The sequence below is a fragment of the Gekko japonicus genome, unplaced genomic scaffold (assembly GCF_001447785.1).
Source record: "Gekko japonicus isolate JY-2015 unplaced genomic scaffold, Gekko_japonicus_V1.1 scaffold1426, whole genome shotgun sequence".
Classification (NCBI taxonomy): domain Eukaryota; kingdom Metazoa; phylum Chordata; class Lepidosauria; order Squamata; family Gekkonidae; genus Gekko; species Gekko japonicus.
In genome coordinates this window covers 234,788-258,717 of record NW_015175402.1, presented here as the reverse complement: position 1 = coordinate 258,717, position 23,930 = coordinate 234,788, and the positions used below count along the sequence as shown (strand labels likewise).

Sequence of the window (23,930 nt, the reverse complement as noted above, 5' to 3'; positions counted from 1 at the left end):
ACTTTTCAGTGGAAGTGGATACTCAAGTTTAAATCATCAAGGGATGAGTAACCGACATTGGTATCCTAAGTGGAGTTAAAAGTCTTCTAATTCCAAATGGATTTAGAAGGGTTCAACTCTGCTTACAATTGCACTGGACGTGATGACAGAACAACTGATTACATGCATGTATTAACCATCCCTTTAAAGCAAGAGAAAAACCAAGCCAGAATCCCATCCCCACTCTGAGAATCCATTGTGGAAGGCATCTTGATGTCTGTCTTGGAAGAGTGAGGTTCCTTCACCTAGCTATCATGGTGTTGATCATGGTGAAGTTTTCTTCCTCTTTTTATGTGTTGATCATGGTGACGTTTTCTTCCTCTTTTTACCCATATAAGGGCTCTTTTACCCATACTTCAGTGACAGAACTGAGTATACTTGAAAGGAAGCCATTGCCGATCCAAGCTCCCTAATTATACATATGATGCATCAGTTGTAAAGAAAAGCTGGCCCTCGTTTGAGCTTTACACTTTATATTGTCCAGGGTGCATGTCTAACTTCTTAGGTATAGCTGTTTCATAAAGTAATATATGAATTAGCCTACAAATTCAGGAGCCTGTAGACAACCAAAATTAACAAAATTAACTTCATCATGCCCACAGGATATTGGCTCATAGGAAAGATTCAAAGGTTGATTCTTGGCCAGTGATATTAGACTTTTTGCCCAGGAAGAACCTCTGGTGGAAAGTTCATACCTGTTTGTCTTGAGAGTATTGACACCTTTCTTATTCTAACCAAGAGATGATTTGATCCAGCAAAAGGAACAGATAGGGCTTCTGTCAGTGGGAATTCTCTCTTCTCCTGCATGAAATCTATCCAGAGTCAAGAGGATGAAGCCAGGTTGTCAAGCCAAGATAATTTTGTTAAGAACAAGCCAAAGATTCAGTAACGGAAAATGGTCAATTTGTTACAAAGGCAAACAGAAAGAGACAGACTCCAAAACCAGTCAGAGGGGCAGGTCAAGTCAAGTCACAAGGTAACAGGTTTATTGACTTTTTGGGCAGATGGAAAACAAACATGCATGCAGACAGTACTAGTTCAAGAGATCTTTCGGCAAAGTTGAATCCTTTAAGGTTGATTCCACACTAGACCTTAAATCCTGGTTTAGCCCTGTCCCCGAACTTACACTGCACTCAAGTTCACATCTGTAATTATCTCGGGGTATTTTTTGTTTCCACATTACCGTGTTTCCCCGAAAATAAGACACTGTCTTATATTTATTTTTTCTCAAGAAGACACACTAGGGCTTATACCACAAATGCATAGAAATCTTGCTAGGGCTTATTTTTCAGGTAGATCTTATTTTCGGGGAAACGGTACATTGAGGTTACCCCGGTTTCGCCCTACACTTGTCCCGGGATAAACGGATGCTGTTATAACCAGGGATAAATGCAAGGTATTGTGTTGCGAGTTGAACTCTGATAAAACCAGGGATGAGATCCAAGTGAGGAAAGGAACAAAGTAACCTTCACCACTGCAAAGAATACGGGCCTATTAATTAGATGCTTTTAAAAAGGTATTAAATATTTATAGTTATAGGTATTTGGAGGATCCAACATCCAGATAAAAGAAAACATGCCTTATTCCCTTGGGTAAATAATAGCTACCCATGAATAGATATGATTTTGTTTTCCCTCCAATTAATTAACGAAGTTCTCCAAGGAGAAATAGAAAATTCACATTGTGCATTTCACAATCCAATCCACTTTGAGCTTTACCTTGCCTCTGAGCCTGTACATAGATCTTGGAAATTAAGCAAAAGAATCTTAGAAAGTATAGTGCAAAAAATAGCACATAGGTATGTATAGTTTTTGTGTGATATCAATAGTATACATTATATATCTAAAATTTCTATATGGAAGCATTTAAAACATACATGGATTATTCATTATCATATATGTGAATGAGCACATAAACCAGCAGAAACAGCTATATAGCTTTTTGAATGCGTGACTTGGAGACATTTCATAATAGATTTCCTATAACAGTAGAAAAATTAATTGCAATTAAGATGCTAAACCTGTTCAGAATGTAAAAAAACTCATGTAAATGATATGTGGGCTGCAAGCTGGATAAAGACACAGCAGAAATTGTGTCAATACATTTGGAGGGAAAAAAGGTTCTACCCCCAGATAATCCACTTAGCAGACCTGCAGCCAGAAATTTTATTCTTGAGGCAATTTCCCCCCTGTAAACTGAATAGGCAAGCCCAAAATAGCTTGAATCTTAGTCAGATTTTCTGCCTACTGCTGTCATGCGTCAGTTCTTCACAAAAAGGAAGGTAGAGGAGAAGTCAAGAGGGAAAGATTATAGAAAAGGGCATATCAGAATGAGTTTGGTTATAATGGTATCAACTGACCCAGGGCCCATTCGTTTTTGGCAATCAGATGAAAAACCGCCTGCACATTCACCTTTTATCTCTTTAAGAAAAAGATTAGAAACCCACTTTAAAACAAAACAGCTGGACATTCAAGAAGCTTATTTCTAAGAGAGCTATGCTCTGTCTTCTGTGGCTGCAGGCCTGCCAACTAGTCAGCTGAAGTGGACTTCACATCTTACTAGGCATCTGGGACTGTATGTTGATGAGAATAATACAAATATGTTAAACAACCATTATTTTCCATTGAACATTTATTCTCCATTCCTCTTGGTTGGAGTAACCTGAAGATTCCTTTCTTAGAAATAGGGTTGCCATCTCTGGATTGGGAAATACCTGAAGATTTTGGGGATGGAGCCTGGGGGTGAGATGGGGAGTGGACGGACTTCAGTGGGGTATAATGCTGTAGAGTCCACCTTCCAAAGCAGTCTTTTTATCCAGGTGAACTGATCTGTTGCCTGGAGATTAGTTGTAATAGTGGGAGATCTCCAGCCACCACCTGGAGGTTGGCAACTGTACTTAGAAAGGGTAACTGTCATCGACGGTGCTTTAATACACCTGCCCACCCCTGTGCCTGGTGCCAGGCTTTAATAGATCAAGTACAGATGGACTACATTTCCCAGAATGCACCAAGATGCAGTCCTTGTGGCACCAGAAGAGGTAAGAGGACCAAGCCTTAACACAGCCTGCCAGGCTGGTGCTTGACATCTGGCACTGAAGTAGCAGAAGTCACAGTGAAAGCTACCGCCAGGAGAGTAAGCGGGGTTTGGAGGTGGGAATAGGAGAAAGATGTGGGAATGTAAATAAATGGTATGTTGTAAAGAAACATATGGAACAATTAATGCCATAAAAGTGAATAAAACTTTGAAAACACTCCTTGCTATGCAAAGGACCATGTCCAGTGATGGCTCCATGTAAGTAAAAATAAGCAAAGTGTGGTCCTCCCACACTCTGCACAAGGATTCCTTGTGAATCTGGGTGGCTAAAACATCGGATATATGAACAGGGCTGTTTTTACTTCTTGCACAGAAGGAATTCCAGGCATGTTACTGGCATGGCTATAAATGGGAGTTGTCCAAATGAATCCCCCACTCCATTGCTGGCAGCATAGACCTCCCAGGTCAGATGAACAGCTGTGGAGAGAAGAATGAAGCTCCAGCGTCTCCAGTTTCTGGAGTATATTTACTGGACACAGATGCTAATTGCGTCCCTCAGATCTGCAAGGTCAGCCCTTTTAAAACATCTGCCTTTTGTTTACCTCCTTCTTCAAATAATAACAATAATTATTATCACTGTTATCTTTCACCATTAGTAATATATGAAGAATATATATAAATATATAAGGGGCTGTGGGTCCATGGCAGAGCATCTGCTTGGCATGCAGAAGCTCCCAGGTTCAATCCCTGGCATCTCCAGTTAGAAGGACCAGGTAGGAGGTGATGTGAAAGACTGACCCCGGAGAGCCACTTCCAGTCTTAGTAGACAATAGTGACTTTGATGGACCAATGGTCTAATTCAGTTTAAGGCGGCTTCATGTGTGTTCAGCTTCAACTGTTTCCTGATAACCATGAGGCGTACTTTGTTTACCTAATGACTAGCCTGACGGTCATCCCTTGAGAATCTGGCCACCTGCAGTGTGAATGGGCAGCATTTTGAAAGGGGTCAGGCTAGGGATGCCAGCCTCCAGGTGGAACCTGGAGATCCCCTAGAATTACAGCTCATCTCCAGACTATAGAGATCAGTTTCCCTTGAGAAATAAGATGCTTGGGAAGGTGTACTACAGGGCATTGTACCCCACTGAGGTCCCTGTCCTCCCCAATCTCCAGGATTTTCTCAACCTGAATTTGGCAACCCTAGGTCTGGCCAAGGCTGAACCCAGAGTTAGAGTCTGTGTTCCCCATGTTACCTGAGGGGCTTCAACCAGGGCTGCGGCAGCAGGACGTAAGAACAGCTCTGCTGGATCAGATCAGACCACTGGTCCATCTAGTCCAGCATCATGTCTGCGGCCAACCACTTGCCATGGAAGGCCAACAATGGCATAGAGACCAAGGATGTTGCCTCCTGACACTGGTATTCAGAGGTTTACTGCCTCTGAATGTGGAGGGCCGTATGCTTTCCTCTCTGCCTCACTGTGGCAGTTTGGGAGCTCAATACCAGTCCACCAGTAGGGCTGATACTGTAGCTGCTAGCTCAACCATGCCAGGACATACAAGGAGCAAATATGAGCCCGTCTGATCTGGCAAAACTGCGGCTTCTGGCCTTTGTTCTCGGCCAGAAGCAACTTGTTGCCCAGCTTCCAAATTCACTATATTGAGGCAATCCAGAATCAATTATCTACCGCTGTCCAGTTGAATTGCCAGCTTGCTTCTAGACTGCCAGCTCTGATTGGGTCCCTGACCTCACAAACTGGAGTTGGCGGAAGATGTGGCCGTGGTGTCCAGGTCTGGGCAGAGAGCCCTGCTCCTGGATGAGGATTGTTCTTGATGACTTTGACATTCATTCTGAGGATACCTTGTGTGGGCTAACTCTGGGTTTTGTGGCCTCATTGGCTGCTATGGGTTTCACCCAGGCTGCAGCAGGCCCAGCTAATGAAAAAGGACATACCCCAGACCAGGAGTCACCATCCCTTTCTTTAATGAGAGCTACTTCAGAGTTATGAAACGTATCTTGAGTTGCTCCCCACCCTAGGCATATTACCAAGTTTCATTCTGCCTTAGAAACGGAACGTGGAATCATAGAATCAAAAGTTGGTAGAGGTCTCCGGAGTCATCTAGTCCAACCCCCCTTCCACAATGCAGGAAATTCACAACTACCCCCCCCCGCCCCCCCCCCCGCCAGACCCCCAGTGACCCCTGCTCCATGCCCAGAAGATGGCAAAAAACCCTCCAGGATCCATGGCCAAACTGGCCTAGAGAAAACCGCTTCTTGACCCCACCCCACAGTGGCGATCGGCATTTCCCTGGGTATGTAAGAAAGGGCCACAAGAATTGAGCTCTGATGCAACCTGTTATGTTCTGAGTTATTTCTAAGCCACTTAGTTATGGTTTGTGTTAAGGTATCCTAGTTTCCTCTGTTGTGATTGGCTGCGTAATAAAGACCTTCTAGTGGTCCTAAAGCCATACAGAGTATCCTATCAGAAAGCTCCGCTTAGGTCCAATCAGACCTCATGAAAGTAGTTACATTGTATATAGTTCAGTTTGGAACAGTATAAGTTTGGATGCCGCTCTTCGCAGAGTCAGATTAGAGCGGAGTAATGTTCTGAATAAAAGTCTTGTATTGAGGATCGTCTCCCGCCTTTCAATACATAAAACAACCCTTCCTGCCCTCCCTCTCTCTCATGATCTGCCTAAATTCACAGAATCAACATTGCTGTCAGATGGCCATCTAGCCTCTTTAAAAACCTCCAAAGAAGGAGAGCCCACCACCTCCCGTGGAAGCCTGGAAGAGCACCAAGGTGAGCCTATCAGCTAAGCAGCACTGATAAAAATCCTGTACAAGAAGAGGGTTTTTTTGAAGCCTAGAGTGGATCTTTTCACAGTCTTCCCCTCAGTGTTCTCAGGGATGCAACAGGTACACTGCAGCAGCCGGCTTCTCTAGACCCCTTTCAGTCTGGCTTCAGGCCAGGCTAGGAGATGGAGACAGCGCTGGTGGCTTTGGCTGATGATCTCCATTTGAATGTAGACAAGGGCTGTGCCTCATTGTTGCTGCTATGGTGGCCCATGCCAGCTTGAGATGTTTGGTGGCAGAAGTATAAAGAAGGTTGCCAACCTCCCGGTGGGACCTGGAGCTCTCCTGGTGTTCCAGCTGATCTCCAGATGACAGAGATCAGTTCCCCTGGAGGAAATGGCTGTTTTCAAGGGCGGACTCTATGGCATTCTTCCCAGCTGAGCTCCTTTCCGTCTCCAAACACTATTCTCCTCAGGTTCCACCCTCTAAATCTCCAGGTATTTCTCAGCCCCGAGTTGGCAGACCTCTAGTGGACACATTTTGGAGTGGTTTAACCTGTTCACTTCTGATTGGGCTGAGAGGATTGCTGTTAGAAACTGTCTTCATTGCAGGACTTGTAGAGTTCCACAAGACTCAGTTTCATCCTCGATGTTATTTAATCTTTATGTAAAAAGTCCTTCGGAGAGATAATATATTATGCCTATGCTAACAACACCCAGCTCTGTGTTTCTTTGCCCAGGCTTCCCAGTGCTGCCGCAACTGAGCCAGTACTTAACTGCTATGATTGAATGGCTAAAGGTGAACAAGCTGAAACTGAATCCTGACAGAACAGAGGTGATACTAGTTGGGAGGACTGAAGTAATGTTGGGTATAGCATTTCCCACATTTGATGGAGTTCAACTGATCCTTGCTGTCTCTACTTAAAAGTCTGGATGTTATTCTGGAGGACCCAGCATTTTTACTAGAAAAGGAAGTTAACGCAGCTGCAAAAAAATGCTTTGTTTTATCTGTTTAGCTCAGACGACAGCTCCTTACCCTGACCTGTCCACTTTGGCCTCATGCCGCAGTAACAGGGATGCCACTCACCTGTTTCTAGTGGGAGGTCTCTTGCTCATCCTCCCTGGTCCCTGCGGCTGCTCAAGTGAGCAGTGGGGGAAAACAGGGAGGGGGAAATGGAATTGTGTGATGCCTTGATGTCATTTCTGATTACAGCATCACACATGATTTCTGCACTCTAGGAATCCGTTGGAACTCTATGATCAGGCAATAGAGATTTGAAGGAAGGGATAGTTCTAGAGCAACACTGTGATTCAGTGATGTCGCTTTTTGGGGTTTTTGGCCAGAAATAATTTCAAGGTATTGCAGTGATGCCATTTTCCACCATTCCCACCACAGGACTATCAAGGCAATCCTATACTGTACCATGGTGGCTAGATGATTGTAAGTCCACTGTATGTAAGTCCACTATGGTGGCTAGATGATTGTAATGCACTTGTAAGTCCACTATTGAAAACAACTTGGAAACCCCAGCGGGGAGAGGGCACCACAGCTGGATGATTATCAAGAAGTAGGCAAAGTATGGGAAAGACTGAAGGTCAAAGAAGACGGGGACAGCAAAGGATGAGATGGTTAGACAATGTCATAGATGCAACGAACATAAAATTGAGCAAACTTCAGAGGACGGCGGAAAACAGGAGGGCCTGGTGAGATCTTGTCCATGGGGTCGCGAAGAGTCGGACTCGACTGTGCAACTGAAAACAACAGGCAAAGTATGCATATTACACCCACTCTGCAGTCACTAATTAGTTACCGGTTAGTTTCCAGATTCAATTCAGAATACTGATTATCACCAACAAAGCCAGTCATGGCCTAGGACTGACAGATCTGCAGGACAGCATCTCCTGATATGCTCCACTGCCATCTCAGCAAAGCCTGCTGAAGGTGCCACCCTGGAAATGGGTACAAATGACAGCTGTCCAGAGACCCAAGTGTTCTCAGTGTGGTGGCTCCCACCTGGTGGGGCGGCCTGCCTAACAAGGTTCGGAAGGCTCCTATCCCTTATTGTTCTATGGTAGGCGTAAACCAGATTCATTCAAAGGGACATTTTTATTAAGTGCATAAGAAGTTGTAGCTGATGTCAGTGGAATTCACAGTATTTATTAAGCTGTATTGGTTGCATTGTTTTCTAATCCAGCTTTAATACCTTGTCTACTGTATGTAATATGGTGTTTCACTGCATTGATCTCCAGTCTCGTAGCTCCTGCTTTACTGTCTGCATTATACTTCTCTTTGTTTACAGTTACTATGGAGCAATGGTTGGTTGTTATACATGCATAATACTGTTTTTACTGCATTATTGTTAGTTGTTCTCTGCCTTGAGTCTCAGCAAAAAATGCAGAATGTACATGAAGTGAGCAAATAAACTGAATTGCTATCGACCCTGGCCCATACCAAGGATTTACACTGCCTCCCAATAAAGAAGGCCTGTATTGTATGCATGTTCTATCTGAACACCTGCAGAGAGCTCTGAGGCCCACAAGCACAAAGAGTTAGACCCAGAGTAAGTTTTCCACCAACAGAAGGAGTGCAATAATTGCCACTAATTCCCCCTTTCTGTTGCAGATTCCCAACTTGTCCCTTGTGCGAACCAGTGTGGTGTAGTGGTTAAGAGCTGTGGACTCTAATCTGGAGAACCGGCTTTAATTCTAATCTCCACTCTTCCACATGAAGCTTGCTCGATGACCTTGGGCCAGTCAGAGTTCTCTGAGAATTGTCTCAGCCCCACCTACCTCACAAGGTGCCTGTTGTGGGAAGGGGAATTGTAAGCTGCTTTGAGACTCCTTAAGGAAGAGAAACGTGGGGTCCAAAAACCAACTCTTCATGAGGGTTCCCTATCCCTGTTTTGCCAGAGGCTGTTTTCTTACCTGAGGCAAGGGTTCTTCTTAATGGATTTGAGTGGTCAAAAAAAGCTCAGTGAGGCAAAGTCCCCTTGGCAACATAAATATACTTTAATTACAGGAAAGAAAACAAGCCACACTACATGTAAAGACAATTTTAGTCACTGGAGCTTCCTACAGCAACAACTGTTCCCAGCAATTCCAGGTCTCCAATGAAACCCCCTTGCTACTGCTTCCTCTTCCTCATTTATACTTCATAGCCTGCTTAAGGGCCTCCTCCCAGTATGAGTATCATCTGGCAATCACGCTAAGTGAAGTTCTAGGGCCTGCACCTGACACTCCCTTATTAGGAAGACTGAAGTTCAGGAGGAAGTGATTCTGCAGCCACATTGATGGAACCTAGCTGCTACTATCCTCTAAAATCAAGACAGGGTTACCTGACAACACCATTCCTTACTCCTTCTCGAGGGGTCCTTCCACAATGGCACTTCATCCCCCAGGAGCAGAATTCGGGGGAGATCCATGTAGGGCTGCCAGATCCCACCTGGCAAGCGGTGGGGGATGGGGAGGAACTTCCCAGCAGAAAGAGGAAGGCCTAGGCCATTTCACCTGCAATGTACAGGAAGTGACATCATCACACTGCGACGTCGCTGTGATGCTGTGGTATTTGAGCAAAACCTGTAAGGCAAAAATGATTTCTACCATAAAATTTTTGCCCAACTACCAGAGCGTCATCTGGATGTCGCTGGCATGATCACCTCCTGTGTGACGCCAGTGACATGGTCTGGCCCTTCCTCTTTCTTCTGATAGGTCCCTCTTGCTGGCTAGCTGATTGGCAACTGGGGGGGGGGCAAGACCTGGTGGGGGAAACCTCTGCCTCCACCGGGGGGGGGGTCTGGCTACCCTAGATCCATGGGCTACAGTGGGAGCAGCAGGAAAGTTCTGTTCTGCTGACAGAATTGCCTTCCGTAAGTGGAAAATTTAGTCTGGATTGAATCCTTGACAATCCCTGGCAGCACATAAATACAAGTCCCTGTTTAAAGCCATGTGGTTTCTCACTCAAACCCTGATGCATTCTGTGTCACTGTCCACATAGCGCTTTCGAAGAAGTATACACCCTTGGCTGGGAAAGCATTCGTTGCAATCAATTAAAGTTATGATCTAATCTGCTGACAATCTCTTCAGCCCAAATTCCATGGAATCAAATGGACACAAGGCAAGGGGATGTTGAAGCCCTGTATTGGTCATGGTTACTCAGCCATTAGTCGTCCTGTTCATTTGGGGGGGGGGGGCTTGTTGAGAAACAAGCATGCTCAGAATTGCAGGGTTGGCCTCTATGCCCAGTTTGTTTGCCAACCAAAGTATTGGTTAGCCACTGTATGAAACAGGAAGCTGGACAAAAGCAGGGCTCTTTTTAATTAATAAAACTATAAAAATATTACAAGAAATATTTTAATATCACAATATGTGCATATCATTGATTTGAAATGATTACTGATATACATGACTCTAGATTTATATGGCCATTAGATGAACAGTGCCAATGCTATTATATTCTAAATCTAAACTAGAACTAAAACCGTCTGCTTAATCTGTTCCTTAGAACACAGCTGGGTCCCACTTATTTTTTTCCCCCGTTATGCAGCCTCTATCTTCTTTTACAATCTGCGGTTAACATCTGCTGAGTAATTCTGTTAACCCAATGCATGACAAGTTAATCAATGCATCTTTTCATTTATAGCAATTAAGTCTTTTATTGATATTTGGAGATAAATAAAGCAGCAGACAAATTATCTCCAACTCCCACCTCAACACTGAATGACAAACAGAAAATGAAAAGGCTTAAAACAGCCACAGCTAAACAGGGAAAGTAGGGGAAAAGCTAGAGAGGGGTGTGTGTGCAAGAGAGAGAGCAGCCACAGAGGAAGACAGATGTCAGTTCTTTGCAGATTTTTTCTGGTCAAAGCTCAATGCTGCCTGTTAATGACCTCCTTGACTTGGATCCATGTACAAATGAAGCATAAATGGACTTAACACAGTTTTGCTTGGGAAAGGTCTTGTGTACTTTCCTCCCTATTTATTATAGTGCCCAGAAAGCAGTTGCACAAGAACTTGCACAGGCAGAAATATAAGTGGGATCAGGGTTACCAACTCTAGGTTGGGAAATTCTTGGAGATTTTTCAAAGGAGCCTAGGAATGACAGAATTTGGGGAGGGGGGACCTCAGCTGGATATTATATCCAAGGCAGCCATTTTCTCCAGGGGGTATGGAGCTCTTTCAGCTGGAAATCAGTTGTAATTCCAGAAGCTCTCAAGGCCCCACCTGGAGATTGGCAACCCTAGTGGGGCAACAATAAGTTTGTCTTAGTGCAGGCAGATACTGTAGTCTTTTTCTTGAATTTCCACATGTGCAAGAGCTCTTTTTATGAAGTTTATGTTCTGCCCACATAGGCTTGCCAAGTCCCCCCGGGGGGCGGGGAAACCCCCGCCCCAGAGGCCCGTTCCTCGCCGCCGGCAGATCGGGCCCTGGGGGGAACCCCACCCCCAAAGTACACGATTTGCACGTCACCCAGAAGTGACGCGACCACGCCGGGCACACTGGGGGCGGGGCCACAGTCATCCAAGGGAAAACTCTATGTTTTCCCCTCGGATGGTTGTGGCCCCACCCCCAGCATGCCCGGCATGGTCGCGTCACTTTCGGGTGACGGGGTTGCGGCGCGCGCACACTCCAGGAAGAAGCCAGGAGCCCCCCGCTCCACCAGCAGGTAAGACTTGGCAACCCTATGCCCACAGCATGCTACCTTGGTGCATCTCTGAGAACAGATGGGCAATATTAGCACTGGGTTCGTAACTGTGCCAACAATTATTACACTTGCTAATTCCAAGATGGTGGAATGTAGCAAGGTATTATTAAATACATAATAGGGGTTGTTTTGGCAGGGTAAGCCTAAAGCACAGGTTGAATGTAACAGTCTGATTAGATTTCAAAACGTTCTGTCATTGAGACTGTTTAAATAGAGGGCTTAATTTTAGATTCTGGCACAGAATGTTGTCTAAAGTGGGTTTTACTTGCCTTTGCTGGATCAACTAATGTTCTTTTTACTGGAAGAAGCTTTGAGTCTGTCTATCTATCTAGTACTGCTCATGCAGCTATAATCTTAAGCATAAATGAGAACCAAAATAGTATTTTAAAAAGACCTTACTCAGTATTATTTCTCTTATATTTGATTATTGCACCTATGAATTTTGCCACTGAGAGGGTGACAGGATCATTTGTATTTGACAGTAGCCATGACACCTGGGCTCGCACATTTAGCAATTCCGTATCTTTAAATAAAGAGGTGACTAAATTAGCCCTCAGCTCGTTGAATATAGGGCACTCCATAATCATGTTATGTCCAATGGTTTTGCTTGTATCATGAGCATCTGCTTCGAGTCACAGAAATTTATTTCATCATAGGTATTCAAAGTAAAAAAAAAAATGGGGGAGAGGAACAAATTAAAATAAATAGCAATATTCTATCTCAACGTTGACCCAATAAACCTGAACATTCTTTCCAAGCAAAGAAGAAGGAAATACTAAATTACATTTAAATGGGATTATAAACCATCAGGATAAAGTTACACTACTTTCTAGAAACAAAGATGCAAAAAAGTTAACATAGTACAAGGGGGAAAACCCCCACCTAGGACATATAAATAAACTATGGCCATTTTCATCTATTATGGTAAACTAGGGAGGTCCGTTTTTGATCTGGAAAATGATGGGCATTGCAATTGACGTACTGGAGCACAGAGTGGTATACTGAGACCATACCATACAGTTGTGGTTTTCTAAACTAATAATTATTCTAATTATTAAATTCCGTGTTAGAAGACAGGGAAGTAAATCCTAATGGTCATTGTCGCTGCTTATTATCCAACATAGTAATGTCAGTTTTCAGAGATGACAGACCAAACAGCAACACTAGACATTATCTTTCTACAAAACAGCACTGCTTTAAAGCAGCATGGGTTGGTTGCAACATACACTGCTCCAGGTTTATATTTTTTTATTAAGATCATTTTTACCTTTTTTTTCTCTCTCTCAAGGACTGAAAAGCCAAGAGGTAAGAGGCTCTAGCCTGCCTGTTAGGAATCCTCACAATGATCCCCTTCTGGTGCTTTACCCACTGTCAAACACAAGGTCTCTTCCCTCTAAAACAGAGCCAATAAATTGCTAATAGATATTCTGAGGCTCCGATAAGTGGTCTCCACTGCTGAGAATAAGAATAAGCTACAGCGGATGCTGCCCAGCACTCATCACTTCGGAAAGATCTTTAAAATAGGTTTAGTTCATCAAAATCCACAGCAGCTCACTGTCCCAGTTTGGCAAGGCCAGGCAGTTTTCAAATCCATATAATCAGTGTCCTGGCAAGGGTCCCGGGAGTCGGGACTATGGGGCCGAAATAAGCAGCTTTTCAAAACTGAGCTCTTCCTCTCTTTCAACAGCAGCATGAGTCGACGTTGTCGGCTTTGTCCCTCCTTCAACTCTTGCCTGCTTCCCTGGTTTTATATGAGTGGTGCCTATAGGCCCAGGACTTTCCCCTGAAGCCTCCTCTAAGCCATGCAGCTGTTCTTGGCAGGGAACGTGTGCCAGCATATCCGCCTGTAATGCTGTGCTAATATGGCTCCAGCCTCATGAATGAAGTGTGGCTTTTAGTTTGGCATTCCATTTGTCTGTTTGATTATCTCCTGCCCATGGGACACCAGAATGAAATTTGCTACACGTATTCTGGATGTGATTATTCTTCTCTCGTCCATCTTATCCTCTCAGTAACCTGAGGTGGGTTAGGCTGAGAGTGTCTGACTGGCCCAGGGTCACCCGGTAAGCATCCATGGCAGAGTGGGGATTCAAACCTGGGTCTCCCAGAATCTAGTCGGACAGTCTTGTAAGTTAGGGTTGCCAGCCTCCAGGTGAGGCCTGGAGATCTCCCAGAATTACAGTGCATCTCCAGACTACAGGGATTAGTTCCTCTGGAGAAAATGGCTGATTTGGTGGGGGGGAATCTGTGGAACTACACCTCGCTGAGATCCCTCCCCAAACCCCATTCTCCCCAGATGCTAACCCCAAATCCCCAGCAATTTCACAACTTAGAGTTGGCAACCCTATGACATGCTCACTCTCCCACTGACTTATCCCAGTGGTCTCCCACCTACTTCTAGTTCTTCCCCAACAGACCTGTGTTGCCACACCCTCCCTCCCAGCCTGAATGAATGTATTGCACGTGTAGCACCATGAAGTCCTACAAGCAGTGTTCCCTTTAAGCTGAGTTAGTGTGAGCTAGCTCAATGTTTTTTAGCTTCCAGTTCACAGATTTTTGTCTTAGCTCAGGAAGGATGACTCCAGCGCAAAGTAATTGATGCAGTAGCCAAACCGCTTGCTCACAGCTTTAATGTCGGTAGCTTTGCTCACAAAGGGAACATTGCCTACAAGGCACACAAAGAACATGGGTAGCAACTGCCATGTTTTGTGTTTCACAGAGAACCTTGTCCTTAGGACATAAGACACCCCCAAGGAAGCCTTTCTGGGAAAAACAGTATGACAGCGATGAAGCCACATCCGGCTAGAAGACAAAATGCCTCTTCCTGTATGGTCTTTTACATGATATGCAATCACTGACCATTAACACAATTCAAATGTTAAGTGCTCTGTGACAGTCTGGAACCTCCAGTTCAAATCTTCCCATTGTGCCCAAAACACCCACTTAATATATGGCTCAGCTTCATGTCTCCAGTTTTCTAATCCTGAATTATAACTCAGTCAAGAACTACCCTTCCTGTTGCCCTTCAGTCAGTTCTATAGTTTTCTCCTGATACTGCCTAACTCTCAAGTACTCCTCCTGTATCATCTGTTGTAATCAGGGCTATTTTTGGGCAGGAACGCACAGGAACGGAGTTCCAGCTGGCTCCTGAGTTGGCCACGCCCAGCAGGAACTCATTAGCATAACAGGCCACACCCAACAGCAGAAACTCATTAGGATTGGCTTCATTAGGGGGTGTGGCCTAACATGCAAAGGAGTTCCTGCTACAAAAAAAGCCCTGGTTTTGACAACAAACAAGGTAAACAGAATAAGAAGCAAAAGGTGGGTGTGGCTGGATGTCGACACTTCTGGTAACATGGGGGTGTGGCCTAATGTGCTAATGAGCTGTGCTGTCAGGGGTGTGGCCTAATAGGCTAATGAGTTTCTGCGGTTGGGTGTGGCCTATTATGCTAATGAGTTCCTGCTGGGCTTTTTCTACAAAAAGAGCCCTGGATATTTAGTTTCCTGAAAAGAACCATTTTATGCTATGGGTCAAAACCAGTATAATTGGTCTGGCTTTAGAGCCAGCAAGGGGAGTCCGATCCTGGATACCAATGGAACTACAACTGACTCCCAACACTCCCTCCTTCTTCCATCTGATTTCTTTGCAGGATAGGACAGATCATCTTTATTCCCCCTCTTGTTCTTCCCTCCCCCCTATTTTCCAAGCCACATGTACACCTTCAGCTCAAGGAGTAACTCCTGCTGCAGTTTGGAGCAGCTCTGCTGAATATTTGTTGCTGTATTAATTAGGATAGGAATGTGTCTGTGTTTTGATTTAGCACTGTTAGTATTGGCTTAGGGTTATTCCCCTCCCTCCCTGTTGTACCAATTCCCTGAGTAAATTTTGTATTCCTTTTAAAATCAGGTCCCTGTCATCCTTGTCTGACTGAAAACTTGCTTCTCACAGCCGCCACTTTTAGGTTTTCTGTGCCGTGCACAAACATGCAAACTAATTCCCCATGTTGATCTGAGTGTAATAGTCATGTTTTTGTGGAGGTGTGGTAACACCTGCGTAGGTATAATAACACCATATAATGTGAAGAATCAGGTGGTATGATTAGCAGTGACTCTGGGCAGTGAGCTACTTGACCAAGGGTAGACACCAGTGACTATATTTGGTGCAGTAGTTACGTAGGAGCACAGACTCTGGTCTGGGAGAACCGGATTTGATTCCCCACTCCTCTGCATGCGGCTACTGAGTGACCTTGGAGAAGCCACAGTTCTCTCAAGAGCAGTTCTCAGTCAGAGCTCTCTCAGCCCCACCTACCTCACAGGGTGCCCATTATGGGGAGAGGAAGAGAAGGAGATGGTAAGCCGCTCTGAAACTCCGAGTGAAGGGTGGGGTATAAATCCAATCTCTCCTTCTAATATTAATGCCATTGTTTTCAGCAAATATTGGCTCCTGCACTAGCTTACAAATATTAAAATCTAGTATGAAAATTAAAATCCATAAAATACAGTGTGTTAAGAATGCCTGTCTTTTAAAACATGTGCCTGTTTTGGGATGAGGCTGTGTATCGTAATACAATACAACATTAGAAATTACTGTTTCATGGCCTTTACATAAAATAGGAAATCAGATAAACTGAATTTGTGCCAAATACTTTTCTGGACTAAATTCTAATGCAGTAGGAAATCAAAGTATCCCTATTGATTATACTGGGGGAAATTGGAAGGCACTTAATAATTCTTATATACTTATTGTGAGGAAACTGGTCTGCTTCCACATATACTCCTCATCAGATTTTGAGCAGGTAGCTGCTGAATATTCAACAGAGTCCTGTATATCAAGTTTAGAATCAATATTTGGCATCTGACATTTTGACAGGTGACCACAGACAGGCCATCACATGTGACAATTCTTGTATTTAACAGTATTTGACTTTCAATGTTTGTAAGTTTGTCTGTGCACAAACACCAGCTTCATTCTCCCGGGCCATGCAAACATGGCAGTCAAATACTTGTCTGCATCCAACAGACTTTGTCCTGATGTTGCTAGAAAAATTGGATGACGCAGAGTGCAAGGGGGGGGGGATTACATAAGGACTAAAATCAGTAAAAACCACTTTGTCAATACTGCTGATCAGGCTATAGCTACAGGAAGGAACTTGAGGCCATTTTCAAAGGAGGTTAATTTCGGTTGCCTTGTGAAAAGCCTTCAGCCTCTGGTTCCAGCCTTCCACTTTCCAAGGCTGCCCTCACAGAAAATTCAGACACGAAGTACTCTTTCAAGCAGCAAAACAGAAGTAGCAGAACTATACAGTTGCCAACTGTGACCTGGGAAATTCTTAAGAGGTTTGAGCAGTGCCTAGGGAGGATGGAGACTGGGGGAGGAGAGGGAGCTCAGTGGGGGATGTCTTGCCATAAAGCCTAGCCTCCAAAGCTTCCTTTTCCTCCAGGGAACTATCTCTGTAATCAGGAGCTCAGTTCTAATTTCAGGAGAACATCAGGTCTCACCACTGGCTCACTTGTTTGAGTTCTGCATCTGCCATGACTGCCCTCTCAACCTGGAAACATCTCCCTGGTACCTTTTGAACCCAGTGCAAGACTATAAAGTATTGGCATCTGATAGTGGTGGTGGTGGAGAAGGAGGAGGAGGAAGAAGAAGAGTTGGACTTATACCCCGCCGTTCACTCGCAGTCTCAGAGCGGCTTACAGTCGCCTTCCCTTCCTCTCCCCACAACAGACACCCTGTGGGTTAGGTGGGGCTGAGAGAGAGCACTGTGACTGACCTAAGGGCACCCAGCTGGCTGCATGTGGAGGAGTGGGGAAGCAAACCCGGTTCTCCAGATTAGAGTCCACCGCTTTTAACCACTACTCCAAACTGGTTTAGTAGCTTAGTAGACCTTAGTAGCTAGGTTTGCCAGCTCTGGGTTGGGAAATACCTGGAGATTTTGCAGGTGGAACATGAGGAGGGCAGGATTTGGGGAGGGGAGGGACTTCAGTGGGGTTGAGCGCCCTAGAGTCCACCTTCCAAAGCGGCCACTTTCTCCAGGTGAACTGATCTCTGTTGCCCGGAGATCAGTTGTAATCCCAGGAGACCTGCAGCCACCACCTGGAGGTTGGCAACCCTATAATAAATAGTAGCAGATGTCCAGATAAAAAAGATGGAAGAGGACGGATCTTGTTTTCTATCCCCTCCCCAATTCCTGATCCTAAAGAGACAAGCACTGACACTGGAAGAAATCTGCTAGAAATATTGTCTTGGATACTTATTCAACACAGAGAAGGGCAGCAGAGGTAGACAGAATTGAGGATCAGCAGCCAGACTAGCAGAAGCAGTGGGAAGATGGCCCAATATTATCTAATGCCTCCCTCATCTACTGTTGGTTAATTAATTTGGTGTTAAACATTGCTTGCCATGACTCACACATGGTCACGCACGAAGCTGCCTTGTGCTGAATCAGTCTATTGCTCCATCAGGGTCAGTACTGGCTACTCAAGACTGGCAGCAGCTCTCCAGGGTCTCAGGCAGAGGTCTTTCCAGTCACCTGCTGGCTGGTCCTTTTAACTGGAAATGGCAGGGATTCATTGGACCCTATGCATTTTGGCATGCAAAGCAGAGGCTCTTTCCCTGAGTCAGAGCCCCACCCTCACCTATTGCTGCTTCATTATTTATCTAATAGCCAACTGGCTGTTTCCTATGCAGACGACCAAAGCAGCAAAAACAGACCACCAGACAAGGTACGTATGTATATATTCAGGTAATTCTCCAGGTATGCTGAGAAACAGGATTCCAAGCTCTGCCCATATACGGAATGACAAACAGAAAATTGTAATTTGTAGTTAAGTTTGAGTGACTTGTTAAGTCAGATCCCATCAACACATTTCCACTGATGGAGGACGTAGGCAGTTTTTGTCGATTCCTCCCTTCTGGTAGCAGACCACAGACTCTCTGTTTTGTATTGGAGGGAATCTCCTGTCCTCTGTGAATACATTTCGGAAGGATTTTTGGGGTTGCAGCTGGAGGCGGAAGGTGAGAAAATCCCTTCTGTCAGCGGAGATTTACAGTGTGATCCAAGCCACTGTCCATTCTTGATCCCAAGGATCAGGACTAGCTATTTTGGATAATGGGAAAGGAGAAGGAATCTTGTCCCAGACAGGCAAAATCTATCAGTCTATCATATTTCTATCTCACCCTTCCTCTAAGGAGCTCAGGGCAGCATAATGTGGTTCCTCTATCCTCCATTTTATCCTCACAACGACCCTGTCAGGTGTGGATGAGAGTGAGCAACTAGCCCAAGACCGTCCAGGGAGTTTCATGACACTGTGAGGATTTGACTACAGGTCACCCAGGTCCTGTGACACTCTGAAACCACTACACTGGACAGTAAGAGTTCTGAAAAAGCAAAGAAAGGGAAATAAGACATACTTTTAACAAAATATACGTAACACCTATAAAAAGGACATTCATTTTAAAAGGGGTTAATCTCAGCTGGAAATATCTATGGTTACAGTAGTAGAAGTACAATCACCTCCCCTTTCCACCTGTTGGGGCAGCTGGCATTTCAAACCCACTGTCGCTATATAGATCACATTTTAAATATCTGATTAAAGAAGAAGAGTTGGTTTTATACCCCACTCTTCACTACTCGAAGGAGTCTTGGAGCACCTTACAATCGCCTTCCCTTCCTCTCCCCACAACAGACACCCTGTGAGGTAGGTGGGGCTGAGAGAGCTCTGAGAGAACTGTGACTGGCTCAAGGTCACCCAGCTGGCTTCATGTGGAGGAGTAGGGAATCAAACCCGGTTCTCCAGATTAGTTCCCACCAATGCTCCCTCTAAGATGTGGAGTCTTGTGAGCAAAAATTCTACTTTGTGAGCCACTGGCATTGAAGTGAGTGAGCGATTTGGCTCCTCCATAAATTAGTTTGTTCTGGAGCCATCCTTCCTGAGCTAAGACAAAAACGTGTGAGCTGGAGGCTAAAAACACTGAGATAGCTCACACTAACTCAGCTTAGAGGGAACACTGGTGCCCACCATTCTTAACCTCTACACCATGCTGGCTGTCATTTATTTGACTGATCGCACCAATGAGCCTATTCATGATTTCGATCCCAGTAGGATTTGACAACATTTCCAGCTGAAAAAGGACATTTAATAATCTGGAAATTGCCTTCCATCTCTCTGGAAGCCTTCCTTTGTGGAAGGAAGGAGCAAGGAATTGTTATAATGAAAATTCATCTGCTTAAGTTAACTAAGGTCCCTGCCATACGGCAGGAAAAATGACGGCAGAAGTGCGGCTAATCTGAGCCGCACTAAACTAGAGACGCCGCGGTGGGATCCCACGGATCCCCTGAGCCGCGGCACCGTTGCTCCCCGGCACGATCAGATGCCGGGGAGAAAGCGACGGTGGGAGGGGGAGGCTGGCGAACTGTGCATGCTCACACATGCGCAGTTCGGCCAGGAGCCGGGGATGCGCCGGCGAAAGGACGCGCCGGCGATCCCACGGCCGCACTTGCCGCGGCCTTTCCGGATGAACCACCCAGGTAGGTGGTTCTTTTTTGGTGCGGGGTTTGGTGCGGGAGGGACGGATCAGTGACGGGCAGGCAACGCTTCCCAGATGTTGCTGTGGGATCGCACTCATTTGCCGCGCATCCGATCCGTCCCTCTCCCGGCCCAAATCCTCGTGTATGACCGGGGCCTAAGATTTCCAAATGCCCCATAGAGTTTGGGAAAGACCAGAGATGTTTGTCTTCTTCTGTACATTTTCTCTGTCTTTCATATATTTTCTCTTCCCCCTGCTCTGGGCACATCATCCTATCTCTTCTCATCTTCAAGAATACAATTTAAAATGGCGGCCATGCCACTCATGCAACCCACATTAGCTCAGGGTGCAGCATAGTTGTGGGTCACAATCCACCAGCTGAAAGTGTTAGGAGAGACAGACAGGCATGTGGAAGGAAAGTTGGTGTTGATTGGACCCACAGGAGCAGAGGGTATGAAGTAGCTGCACTGTGACTCAGAAAAAATTCGGCCTCAAAAGATGGACAGTGGCGCTAAGGTTATGTAGTCTTGATTTGAAAAAGGCATCAGGGATAGCCAACGATTGAAGACATCAGGGGCTACACTCTCAGGGAAACATTTCCTTGGATTCTTATGTATATAACCACGCACATGCACAATTTACATTTTTTTAAAAATCCTTTAATAAAAATGTACCATGTTAATTATAACACTAATTTCTAAACATTCAAATTGAAATTAAACGGTGTCCCTGTTGGGAGCACAGTATGCATTCCACAGTGTATGCCTTGATGAAGTACAGTTTGGCTGCTTTCCAGAACAAACTAATTCAGGCTTTTGAGGAGGAAAAAAAACAGACATGTGAGATAAGCAGGCAAAGGCAAGGGTGAGTGAAATTTTGGGTCTCAGGGCCAAAAGAACAGCAAGGGAGCAATCCTAAATTAGCCATTCTGCTAAAAAGTAAGTCCTGTTTTAGTCAACTGGGCTTACTCACAGGAAAATCTTCTTAGGATCACAGCCGTAGTTGCTGAAAAGTTTCTCGCATTTTCAATATGCTAACATTAATGAACTAATTATTTGCCTATGAAATTTTAATCACATTTTTAATACAACAAATATGCAGAATAAACATGCTACATTCAAGAACTCTGTTATCATTCTGTTGTCCAACAGTCCATAAATAGATTTCATTTCCTTCTTTCTTTGTTTCCTATTTAGGACCAATACCCATGGTGACAGAACTGGCAAGTTATGGGTTCTGATTAAGTAAGTGGAAAATGTGAAAAATCAAACACGCGCTGTGAGACAGGCGGACTAATGGATTATAAAGAAGATCAGGCAATATGTGCTGTGACAGTATTATATCACAAGGGAAAAAGCTACAAAATAAACCAACCAACCAAAAGCTTTCCATACTTAGAAGTTTACAAAATGATGCATGGGGTGGAGAAACTAGATAGAGGGAGCTCCCCCCCCCCCATAATAGTAGAACTCGGGTGCACTCAATGAAATTGTTGGGAGATAGATTCAGAACAGGCAAAAGGAGAAAATCTTCTACTCAATGAGTAATTAAACTGTGAAATTCATGGACAGCAAAGTAGCGATGGCCACAAGCATAGATGGTGTTAAAAGAGGATTAGACAGAGTCATGGAGGAGAATATGAAGGGGACCTCCATATACAGAGGCAGTAAACCTCTGAATACCAGTGCTAGGAAGCAGCATCAGGCCCTTACCCTCTGTTTGTTGGCCCTCCAGGGCAACTGGTTGGCTGCTGTGAGAAACAGGATGCTGGACTTGATGGCCACATGGCCTGATCTGGCAGGCTCTTCTTACATTCGTATTGGTTAATTAATGTATTACGATTTATTAACATATTTATATCCTGCCTTTCCTCTAGGTTCAAGCTGGTGTATAACAACAGAGTGGTCAACTGTATCAATGGCTGCTGAGAGGTCCAACAGGATCAACAGGGAGGATTGTTTCCCCTGTTCAACTTTAGACAAAGACCGTCCACCAGTGCAGTCTGGCGTAGTGGTTAAGTGTCTGGACTCCCATCTGGGAGAACTGGGTTTGACTCCTCACTCCTCCACTTGCAGCTGCTGGATGACCTTGGGCAAGCCGTAGTTCTTTCAGAGCTGTTCTCTCAAGACAGCTCTGGAAAGGGTGTCTGTTGTGGGGAGGGGAAGGGAAAGGAGTCTGTAAGGCACTCTGAGTGAAGGGTGGGGTATAAATCCAATCTCCTCCTCCTCCTCCTGCCATCTTGGTACAAAACCAGACTGATGGCAGATGGTCGATGGCAGATGCATCATTCAGGAAACCCGAAACATTCATATTTGTTGAGATAATCCAGATCCAGACCATGGTAGTTGGAAACATTACTGTAGGCGTTCAAGTTTCATGCTTTGGGAGCTTTTCTTTTTAGTTGAAAAGGAAGTAACAAAGGATACAGACAGATTGAACATGTATGGTTTTACACATGGGCCCCCAGGAAGATGTTTCTGACACTGATGGCTTCTTTTAAAAGTTGGAGTATAATCCAAAGGTATAAAATAATTAAGAGGCAACAACTATTCAAGGTGTTTGTTTGTTTTTAACAACAATCCTATGATGCAGGTTAGGGTGAGAGAACTGATGACTGGCCCAAGGTCACCCAGTTTCGCTCACAGTAACCTAACTAACAAAACACTTTCCCTTCCCATCCTCCGCACTCCTACCACAGCAGAGAAATGAAAAAACTCTTTCAAACCGGTCTGAAACCAAATCTATAGGGCCCCCTTGGACAAAAGCCCTTAGGGGCACCCTAGATCCACACTGCCTCCAGAGCGCGCAGAGGACAACTCCCTCCCGGCCTCAGTTCCTGCTCGGAATGACACGGCCGCTGTTGGAGAGGGAAGAAGGCAGGCAGTCCCTGGGAGTCCCATCACAGCGCTCTGCCTCATTTGCATACCGCCAATCAGCAGCCGGCGGGGGGCGGAGACTCCTCGGGAAGGAGGAGGTGCGAGGCTGGCCGTCCGCGTCGATAGGCGATTGATCGCGCCTGGCCGCGCTCCGTCCATGCCTGCCTGAGGCAGGGAGGCAAGGCAGGGAGGCCGGCCGGGTGGCCGGCGGCTCGGCGCTCCATTGTTCTCGCCTCTCTGGGATGCCGCCCGCCGAGCGCTGGCGGCGGTGTGGGAGACCATGCTGGGTGGCGTCCTCCTCCTCCTCCTCCTCGGGATGGAGGCGGGTCGGGCGGCCGGGCAGTGACCGCGAGAGGGGGCGGGTCCTCTGGGGAGAAGCGAGCCCGGCTGACCCGGCGCGGCTGGACTGACCGAGGGCGAGGGGGGCGGTTCGGCTGGGGCTGAGCCCCACCGCGGGGGAGAATGGAGCCGACTGACCGAGGGGGGTGGTTTGGGTGGGGCTGAGCCCCACCGCAAGGGAGAATGGAGCCTGGCGGTGCCTCTGCAACGCGGCTGTCAGACGAAGGAGCGGATTCCTGCCTGGAGCGCCTCAAGAATTCTCTGCCGGGACCTGCCGACCTGGCCGGGGCGGCCAGCACGCTGGAGCGGATCCTGAGAGAGTCGGGTTGCCAGCTGCAGGGCTGGCTGCGGGTCTACGGTGAGGAAGGGGACCCCAACCCTCCGCCCCCCCCCCTCTCCATCGCTTCCCCCCCACGCCCCAGTCCACCTTTAGTCTCCCTCCCCAAGGGACCAGATGCCGGGGAGGGGGCTTTTCCCGTCCCTGCCTTCCTTGCAAGAGTTGACTGTGCCTTCCCGTCTCCTTACTCGCCCCCTGACCTTGGGCAGGGGAGAACCACCAGCCGTCGCTGGGGGGGGGGGGGGAGCCTACATCCCCAAAAGGACAAACCCCCCCTGCCTCCCC

The 23,930-nt window shown here is 45.9% G+C and overlaps 1 protein-coding gene across 1 annotated transcript in view; it reads right to left on the bottom strand.

The window, feature by feature from the left end:
- Positions 1-23,251, bottom strand: part of LOC107122588 (quinone oxidoreductase-like protein 2) — a 61,600-nt gene extending 38,349 nt beyond the window's left edge. The window contains exon 1 of the mRNA XM_015425707.1: positions 23,020-23,251. Within this exon, the coding sequence (XP_015281193.1) occupies positions 23,020-23,251 (232 nt within the window). The remainder of the gene's footprint in view (positions 1-23,019) is intronic.
- Positions 23,252-23,930: the final 679 nt, after the last annotated feature.